Genomic DNA, 10,534 nt, shown 5'->3' on the forward strand with positions numbered 1-10,534 from the left:
AGCCACAGCATGACAATATGAAACCAACAAATCTCACTTACTACAATACAGAATAATTACAAACATATTCACTTAACCTATGATGAAATACAATAATATACGTGATACCTAATTATTACAGTCTAAATGATGAGAAACAGAATATATAAATCTAATGAATCGGGTTAATAATGATAATAATAATAATAATAATAATAATAATAATAATAATAATAATAATAATAATAATAATAATAATAATGATGATAATAATAATAATAATAATAATAATAATAATAATAATAATAATAATAAATACAGAATGGAGTCTGTAACCCTGTTGTACGGTTACAATATGGATAGCGTTTGCTATGGGCATTTATTCTTTTTGTAGACACAAATAGAATAACAATTTTACTACGAGTTATTCGTAATTCTTCTATATCTATTTATTTCGCTATAGTGGAATATAGAGTATTAGTTTTCGTAAAGTATGTTTCTCCAGCTTTAGTATAACATTTTTGGACTATAGATATAGTATTATAGTTGTCTGGATCTTCTGGAGCTGCTATATAGTTAACGGGTAAATAATTAAAACTAAAATCAGATAGTACATATTTAATAAGTTTATTTCTTTCTTCTTGGTTCTCTGGTACACGAACTTGTATCCCCGTTAACTTTTTCGTATCTTTTTACCCCAATAGACATATTGTAATAGATCTTTAAAAACAAGACAACAACGGTTTTGTAGAATATTCGTTAATTTGTCCCACATTTTAGCGAGTGGAACATAATAAGATGGTGAGTTTTGGAAATATTCTTTCGAGTTCTCTAATAATTCTAAACAGTCTTGTATTGGATTAAATTATTTTATTTGTTGGAATTTTTTAAAAGTATAAATTATATAATGTTGCTTCCAATATTCTAATTCGTCACTTTAGCTAATGTAGAAGAATGTAGAATGTTTCTTTTAATCTTTTATCTGGACAATTTAAGAAACTAGTATATGGTTTCCTAGTTGTTTATTAACTCTTGGGATTGTTAACTGGCAAATAAACTAATTGTAGATTTTAACTCTAGAATTAGAATTTGTCCAAGTTAAGCAGTCTATTCCAACAGAATTGTTATTATTATATTTTTCTTTATATTTTCCTTGCATCTGAGAATTAAAATTATTTGTTAAATATTTGCACATTTTTTGTAAAAAATACCTGCGAAATTTTGTGTTATATCTAAATCCAGTAGATAATAATGTTATTTTTTAACTTCTTTATTTGGCAATTCTGTTAAAAGTGTATTTATTTTTGCATGTGCTAATTCTGTTTTATATGGAATAATAACTGGATTCGAGTATTTTTTATTTATAATATCTGTTTAGCACCTTTAATTGCTTGTGTATTAGAATTTAATAAGTACGGTATTTTTGCTTTAACTCCATGTCTTGCTAAATTAAATTCAGAGAACTTACTTCTTAGATAACTATTAAAGAAACCGCACGACTATTTTTTTACGAGAAATTTTCCGCTTTTAAATTTTCCTTGGTTGTTTCCTTCGCAATCTGTAGAATCTGTAATTTTATCACCCAAAATATTACCGCAAAAAGGTTCTGTAATTGGTTTAAATTCTTGTCATTTTTGGTCTCCATTTGTGTAATCAATATCGCCAATATTTGTTATAAGATTCGAGTTATTTAAATTTTCTGTTAGTAAACATAATCCAAATCTTTCGTTGGTTGGTTTTGTTTATTGCCTAATAACTCTGCAATAGAGTATTTATTTGTTGCAGTAGAATTTCTGTTTTCAAATTCAATTTTTACGGAGAAAAAAGTAGTTGGAATATTTTTAGATATTTTTATTAACTTGTATTTGGTAGAACTTTTTAAGTAACCTGGAAAAATAGAGGTAGTTGGAATTGGGATATTTGAAAGTAAAGTAAGGTGCAAATTTTACCTATATGAAAATAAACAAGTAGGTCAGTGTCAAAACATAGCAACAATTAAACTAAGAACTTAAAAGTCAATGATACATTTCCTATAACATAATTTAAAGAAATTCAAACTAAATTTGGAAAACGCATAATTGTTAAATTACAAGTAAAGGAAGGAGAATTTCAGGTATTTTGCCGGATCGTTTCTGTCAAGAATTAACTAAAAGATATTTTCTACAATTAAGTAATTCACAAAAGTTCATGTTTGTTTATCAAGGTTTACACGATCTAGGAGACGAAAAGCAAGTACATAAAATTGATTTCATTCATGTTGAATTTTTACAGCGATAGCGATAGTGATAGCGACTAATCTTCCTCTTAAATAGATTTCTGGGCCGTTTAGTCCTATTTTGTTGTAAATGTGTACGTTTGGCGTATTTTCCACTTTTCTATAACATTCACTTCTGACAGTTTTACCAAAAATGGGTAATTTTGGGGGAAAAGAGGTAATTTTTTGGAGGCTACCGGGAGTGGAATTTCGGAAAATGGAAAATACGGTGAACGTACCCACTTACTACTTGTATAACTATAAAAATGAATCAAACATTTTAAAACGTTTATGCGAATATCAGCAATGAAATAATCTACACTTTTGAATTACCGCAGTCTTAAAATCATACTAAGGCCCTTCCTGTCCACAGTTTGTCATGATACAGTATTTCTAGACCAGACTTTAAATTAAGATGCTGAATCTGTTCAAACCATGAATTTGAGATTTTCGTTGTAAATGCGGAGGAAAAAAAATTGTGATCATTAATGTAAACACTTCAATTAAACAACATGTCGATTCAATACTCGCCTTAGATAGGTTTCACACTGCAGGCGAAGCGGAGCGTGTCCGAGCCGAGTCGAGCTGAGCCGATTCCGCCACTGAAACAAACACATGTAACAGCGCGCGGCTTTTCGAAGTGAAAGCCAAGCGTGTCCGGACTGATTAGAGCGTGGCCGAGCCGAGCGATTTGAAACATACTTGTTTGTTTTGATTGATTGCGTTTTCGGAGGTTGATTCCCCTTCCGTGCGCGAGGGTATTGAGCTGCAAGTCATCACACGTGTTGCTGTAATACTGCAGTACCATGCTACATTTCAAGAGGCCATGTTTGTTTGGTTATGATAGCACATATAGCCTGCAGTAGTATGTAGTCGAACGTCTTGGTACTCATACGGAAGTATCTCCATAACATTTCTTCGTCATTCCGAATACCCTCATATAACGTATGAAATTCTCCTTACTTCTCATGATGAATTTTCAAGTCTTGACCCAATAACGTCTCTTTTTTTCCACCAATTTCCCGCCGTAGACTATCTAGGAAGAGACATACCGATGCCCCAGTTCTTGGACATGAACGGTTTTGACCGACTGATCGGCGCGGCTTGTGTGAATATCGCTCGGTCTCGCCATGTTCGGATACGTTTCGCTCCGTCTGCAGTGTGAAAACCGCCCTGGAAAGGTAATCGGTATGGAAAATCTGTTTTTCGGCAGAGTCGGGATTCAACGTTTGTTCCGTCTACAATACAGGGTTAGTTTGATGATCTCGAACGAGGTACATTCAGAACTTCTTACCGGCCTGAGTGGCTCAGACGGTACAGCGCTGCTCTTCTGAGTCTAAGTTGGTGGGTTCAATTGCGGCTCATTGAATTTTGAATGCGCTCATCGTTTACTTTAATACCGTACCAGACTCCCTCAACTACTGAGGTTGCCCGTGGACAGCTAATACTTGGAGCTCATTTTACTGCGCCAGTTTTCTTCATCATGTTTTAGAAACGGTTCAGTTTACCAAAGGACAGGATTTCGGACCTTGTCGTATCTATAATACGCGGTTCAGTGGGAATGCTGAGATCCCGCATCTACAACCTGTGAACGTCATTCATAATCCAGATCTTTGCTTTTTACCGTCTTCAATCAGCCATTTGCCTATTATACACTTAGTCCATGTTGGCAGCCCACACATACGGGAAGTTGCGAACTTTAGGCTGGGAAGACTTGGGGAAAAAAGGAAACGACCTACTCGACTAAGTGGTATGCTCCCAGCTGTCAGCGGAGAGATGGCGTGGAATGACATTAGTAGACGAATAGGGCCGATGACTTTAGATGTTAGGCCCCTTTAAACAACAAGCATCATCATCATCATCATCATCATCAGTAGACGAATAAGTCTCAGTTGTGTTTTTAAATGTGCGAGAGATCACAGTATGAAGATAAAGTCGCAATTCAAGAGGACAAATTGCGATAGGAAGAGGAGTTAAGGAAATGTGTGATAAACAACAGATAGAGCATCTGCCATCGAGGCGACCACCTTAAATGCACATCAGTAGTGATTGATTGATTGATTCAATCATTCAGTGATGGTTTGATAAATCATATTTTTCTATAGAAGTCTTATGTCTTCACGTGGATAATTAAAAATGGAATGGTCAAATATTAGAGTAAGCCGGGCTGAGTCGCTCAGACGGTTGAGGCGCTGGCCCTCTGACCCCAACTTGGCAGGTAGATTTACTGGCACGTAAAAGAACTCTCACGGGACTAAATTCCGGCACCTCGGTGTCTCCGAAAATCGTGAAAAGTTGTTAGTGGGTCTTAAATTTATTATTATTATTATTATTATTATTATTATTATTATTATTATTATTATTATTATTATTATTATTATTATTATTATTATTATAAGCCGGCCCCGTGGTGTAGGGGTAGCGTGCCTGCCTCTTGCCCTGAGGCCCCGGTTTCGATTCCCGGCCAGGTCAGGGAATTTTTTCTCGACCTAAGGGCTGGTTCGAGGTCCACTCAGCCTACGTGATTAGAATTGAGGAGCTATCTGACGGTGAGATGGCGGGTCCGGTCTCGAAAGCCCAGAATAACGACCGAGAGGATGCGTCGAGCTGACCACACGGCCCCTCGTAATCTGCAGGCCTTCAAGCTAAGCAGCGGTCGCTGGGCAGGCCAAGGCCCTTTCAAGGGCGTTGAGTGCCGTGGGTTATTATTATTATTATTATTATTATTATTATTATTATTATTATTATTATTACCGTGGTTTGGTGGATCAGCAGAGGTGAAAGAAGGTGCTGGGATGAATAGGTCTCAATATACGAAATTAAAGTTAATTTAAAATTTAACAAGGTTATATTTTCTTTTCAAAATCAAGAAATAACAAATATAACAGGTACTCAGTAGCCTAGCAACAAATCGAGAATGTACAATTACAGTTGTTACAGAATTTGGGCTCCGAGACCCAGACACACAATTCTTGAGCAATTAGCCCAACTTTAGCCAAATACCAGGTTTGACAAAGGGGCAGAAAACCCCAATCATGCCCAGGAGCACTTGCTCCCAATTACTCAGTAAAGCCTCCTCGAGGCACACAGAAACCAAAATTTTAAGAAAGAGCAACCCGCTCTTAAAGTTCAAGCCTATCAAAGGCCACACCAAACTCGACTTTCAAGCTGACCTCCAAGCACATGAAAACAGGGGTAAAAATACCCAACCTACTGAGGCCTATTCAGTAAAGAAGCAGGTTAATTACATGGCCTCCAAAATACCAACTTGAGAGGAGGCGAAACTGCACTCCTAATAAAGAAACCTATTTGGCACTAGGCCGCTTATGCAAGGGCTAATGCCATACTAAAGAGGTGACTTATATAAGAAAATGATTTATATTACATTAGGAAGGGAAGAAACGGTTGTGAAAATAAGTTCACCTCAAAGCAATAGGAGTGGGAGCTCGAGAGGGTTAAGCACTCTCTATCCCAATATGTAGTTTAAAATCTATACCAAGTGTCTTTTACATTTTAGAGGAAATTTACATGGTAAAAGGTATCGAACCTGCCCCGAGAGTTAAACTGCTGAGCTAGCAAGAAAAGAAGTTATTAAAAGGCCATTACCTTATTGATGAACCGCTGCCCGAAGAAAGAGGCGCTTCCCGCCCCCTGCTACATAATTTACACAATGATAGATGTTACTGAAGTGGCCCGGAGACCCAAAACTCAGCAGTTTATATACTCTCGTGGAACATTCGAGACCTTTCATGAATGATAACACCCGCCCACGAGCTTTTATTGGTTACCGAACACAGTTACAGAGTAGGTTGGGGAAGAAAGCCCCGATTGGTCGAAAATTAATTTAAGAAATTCGGGATTGGCTAATTTCAAAACTGGCGGAACGAACGGATTAACATTGCCAACTCAAACAATGACAGAAATAAATTTAACAAAGAGCAAACTTATGACTACAAAATTTCTTCAAAGAAAAGTTCCTTCACTTTGCACTAGGGTGCACAATTGTAGTTCTTAAGTGGTGCCATCTAGAAGATAATGTTCACACTTCTTGCTACAGAGAAAACAAATATAAATCGAAAAAGACACAGTTCAGAACACTTCAAAATTTATAGTAATGACATCTTCTGATAAATTTTAGAATTAACATGGTTGTTAGAGGTTAGAGTTCAGGCTTCCTCCAGTAGAGGAGTTTCAACTGGCGCAAAGTTTGAATTAGCGGAGCGGAGGTGTACCGCCCGGTACAATTATTATTATTATTATTATTATTATTATTATTATTATTATTATTATTATTATTATTATTATTATTATTACTGCAGTAACATCCTATCAATACAATAGCATAGGAAATGCAGCATTAAAAATTTATTGAATTACGTAGCTAAATTCAAATTTTTCTAGCAGGCCAAGCTCACGATCGAGGGACTGAACCGTGTAAGTGGTTCCGTAGTATGGCGATGAACACCATGGAGCAACTACGAACGTCTTAACAGCATTGCCTTCTGACTGACTGATTTATTGTGTTCCATATAAAACAGAAACTTGCCCTTGAAAGATTCTTAATAAAAGAGTTTTACGTAAATGCTGATGTGTTAAATGTAAGTGATCCCAGGCCGAACTATCTGCAGAACTGGATGGAAAGGTTAGAAATGATAGTTCTAGCTCCGACCATGAGACTAATGACTGAAATATCAGCCAACCGGTACTTTATGGTGCCGGGCTTAGTGGCTCAGACGGTTGAAGCGCTAGCTTTCTGACCCCAGCTTGGCAAGTTCGATCCTGCCTCAATCCGGTGGTATTCGAAGGTGCTCAAATACGTCAGCCTCGTGTCGGTAGATTTACTGGCACGTAGAAGAACTCCTGCGGGACTACATTTTGGGCACCTCGGCGTCTCCGGAAACCGTAAAAGTAGTTAGTGGGATGTAAAGCCAGTATCATTACTATTATTTATTGTACTTTATGGTATGGTATGCTACAGTTCTCTTTGTGGACCTCAGCTGGTTGTTCCACGTGGGTCTCTATTCTCATCGTCGGGTCGATTATCCTTCCTCGGTTGTTTCGGAAGGCATTCCATGAATTTCCTCAAAAACGGAATATTTCTTCTTGCGCAGAGCTTCGGGTACCAGGAAACGTTTTTGGTGGTGTCTGGAATTGCGGATGATTTCACCATGTGAGCGTCCATGGCTAACTGGCCTTTGGTTCATGGGGTCTCGGGTTCGATTCCCGGTGGTGCGGGGATTTTAACTTTTATAGGTTATTTCCTCTGGATATGGGACTGGCTGTTTGTGTCGTCTTCAGTTTTAAGTAGGACCCCATTCTCACAGGCACGCAGGAACGTCAGCTCGATGAACAAAAACAAAACAACAAAATTCCAAGACGTGACCAAGGGTTTCTTTCTCACTGAGACAATGTCTGCAGTGCATACGACATTCGCCCGGAATGGCTCTTGCAGCGCCCATGTTTCCCGATATTATAATTGCCTCCCTCCATTCACTCTTGTCAAACACTCCGGTCTATTTACTCAGAAATTGGCTGTAGTACTTTTTTGTTTTGTACGGATAATCCCTTTGCCCTTCTGAGGTAGGGAACTGCATGTCTTGGATTTCTGCTCACGGAACTACTTCCTAGATTGTCGGATATTATGCCCCAGCTGATATCACTGTTTTATGTAATATTAAGCTTGTTGAGACACTGCTATATCTCGGAGTCACAGTTCCTCATACTACTGATCTACGGTCGTTCAAAACAGAGTGCATCGTATTGTAATGTTACTTGCTTTTAATATTTTATCAGGTTAATTTTAACTATTATCAAGGTACCCGTTCTACGTACGGACTTATGAGCCAGGATTAAAGTGTTATATGAAGGTGGCCCGCCAATATATATGTTTTGACACGCTCTTGTAGACGGTATTTAGCACCTTCTCATCAGATGCATAAATGTATGGATGAAATGAAATGTGTATGGCTTTTAGTGCCGGGATATCCCAGGACGGGTTCGGCTCGCCAGGTGCAGGTCTTTCTATTTGACACCCGTGGGTGACCTGCGCGTCGTGATGAGGATGAAATGATGATGAAGACAACACATACACACAGCCCCCGTGCCATTGGAATTAACCAATTAAGGTTAAAATCCCCGACCCGGCCGGGAATCGAACCCGGGACCCTCTGAACCGAAGGCCAGTACGCTGACCGTTCAGCCAACGAGTCGGACAATGTATAGATTATGCCCATTGGACACTCGAGAGGGAGGTCGCACGGTAGGAATTACAGGCGGTGCCTGACACAAGTAAGTGGCACCAATGCCGGACTCATCTCGGGGCCCGTGGTCGTTACACCAAATGTCACAATAAAATTTTGTAAAAGATTTTATTGCAGAAATGGGAGACTGTAAGAAGAGCGGACCAGTAGACACATAATAACCTAGTTTACATTATAACCTATAACTGAGTAAACATCTGGACGCTACACTTCTTCTTCCGGTGTAATTCCTTTCTTTCTTCAGTGTTTTTCCTGAAAACCACGGACTTTCTTAAGTTTCTGTCTGTCAACCCAAGTTTTTGTATGTCCTTCTCAGTCTTTGCAATCCAGGCGGTAGAAACTTTCTTGTTTCGCCAGAAGGTGAATAGGCTGCTGGCCAGTCTGCTGGGAGACAGTCTTTCCGGACGACTGTAATGGAAAAGTACGTTCCATTTCCTGGCACACACTGTCAGGGAGTACAGTTCTGAATTGTGATGCCTACGGTATTCCACATCTTCCAGTACCTGACCTAGGATCTTCCTGACAATTCTCTCTCTGACTTCCAGTTTTTCAATCAAGCCTTTTCTGTTTAGTGGCAGGGCTTACAGATGCATGATTGTAGTGTAATATTTCTGCTTCAAATTTCATGTAAGACATCGCTTGTGTATGCAAGCCATCATTTATTATTATTGTTGTTTCCTTGTCGACGTCTCACTGTGCTGTGTTGTTCCAGGACGTGTTCCAGTTGCTGACGCCCGGGGGAGGAGGCTACGGTGATCCTGAGCAACGCGATCAAGACACGAAAGAGCGTAAGGATTCCTCTGCCCGGTTCGTCGAGAGAGGCAGTGTCTTTGAGTACCGAAGAGCGCAAGAATCCGTCTGATAAAACCTTCCTATTTTGTTGATGTTGACAAATCATAGTTTATTGCTGTTATTGGAATATGTCTGTAATTATATGGTGAAGATGAGGTATATTAGAATTAGTGGTGAATTGTGAAGTCGCAATTACTACAATTCTCAATGTTATTAAAACGATTCCATTGTTAATAGTTTATAATTTCAGAACACTTCCCTCATCTGTTGCTCCCCATTGTCTGAAGTTATTCATCCTACAACTACTCCTCACTTTTTTGAATCAGGAGAGCTCATTCGTTAATACCATATACTTATAATCACTGACAAGTCTTGGTTCTTATTAAGAGTGTAATTGAAATAAAGGAAGTTCGTCAAACTGGCGGTAGAGTAGACCATTTTAAGCAAATTATGCCCATACCATTTTGGCCTGACCTTCAATTTAAAATTAAGTTTATAAAAAGTTAATGTTTTTAGGTTTTCACTAACTCTTCAGGCAGCAGCAGCAAAGTACGTGAGGCGAGGACGGCCTGGGTTAAAGGTGCGGTTTCCTATGTGCAGCCATCGCTTGCGATTGCTGCATGCAGGGGGCGCATGCGTTGGACGCATGGCCTTGGCAGTTTCCATCGTGCAGTTGGTGCGCGCGCCTCAGAAGGGCCAGTCTACTCGTGCAATGGCGAGTGTTGTGACACAAGCTTGGCTGTACATTTTAAAACAACATGAAATGGAAGACAGTATCATGATGGAAACAGAAAGAAAAAGAAGGAAGAAGGTAGATACTATGTATTTAAGGAGAAACGAGGAAGGATATCATTCCAATTTAATTTCCAAGCACCTGCTGGACGATGAAATAAAGTTTCATAATTTTTTTCGATTAACGAGATATCAGTTTCAATTTGTATTGTCTGCAATTAAAAGTGACATACAGAAACTTCCGTCTAGAAGAGTGAGAAGAGTAATTTCACGAGAAGAGGAACTTGCTGACCCTGAGGTAAGAAATTTTAATAAGAGAATACATTATTTCAAAAGTCACCACCACACGCAATTACTCCAATATTATCTGCTTTTATTAATAGAATATTCAATATTAGACATGTTCATAAAAAATAAAATCGACTTTATATCTCAATGAGTGGTTAATTTATACAGTTATATGACAATAATTTGTGAATTAATTATGTCTGGTGATGACTTATTTTAGATTTATATT

General features: G+C 38.4%; 1 protein-coding gene across 2 annotated transcripts in view; it reads left to right on the top strand.

Annotated features, from left to right (window-relative positions):
* The window catches only part of LOC136875423 (5-oxoprolinase), a 352,212-nt gene extending 342,693 nt beyond the window's left edge, over window positions 1-9,519 (top strand). For both annotated transcript variants that reach the window (XM_067148979.2, XM_067148980.2), the window contains exon 20: window positions 9,206-9,519. In XM_067148979.2, coding sequence (XP_067005080.2) covers window positions 9,206-9,355 — 150 coding nt within the window. In that variant the 3' untranslated portion in view covers window positions 9,356-9,519. The remainder of the gene's footprint in view (window positions 1-9,205) is intronic.
* Window positions 9,520-10,534: the final 1,015 nt, after the last annotated feature.

The sequence above is a fragment of the Anabrus simplex genome, chromosome 6, assembly GCF_040414725.1.
Source record: "Anabrus simplex isolate iqAnaSimp1 chromosome 6, ASM4041472v1, whole genome shotgun sequence".
NCBI lineage: Eukaryota > Metazoa > Arthropoda > Insecta > Orthoptera > Tettigoniidae > Anabrus > Anabrus simplex.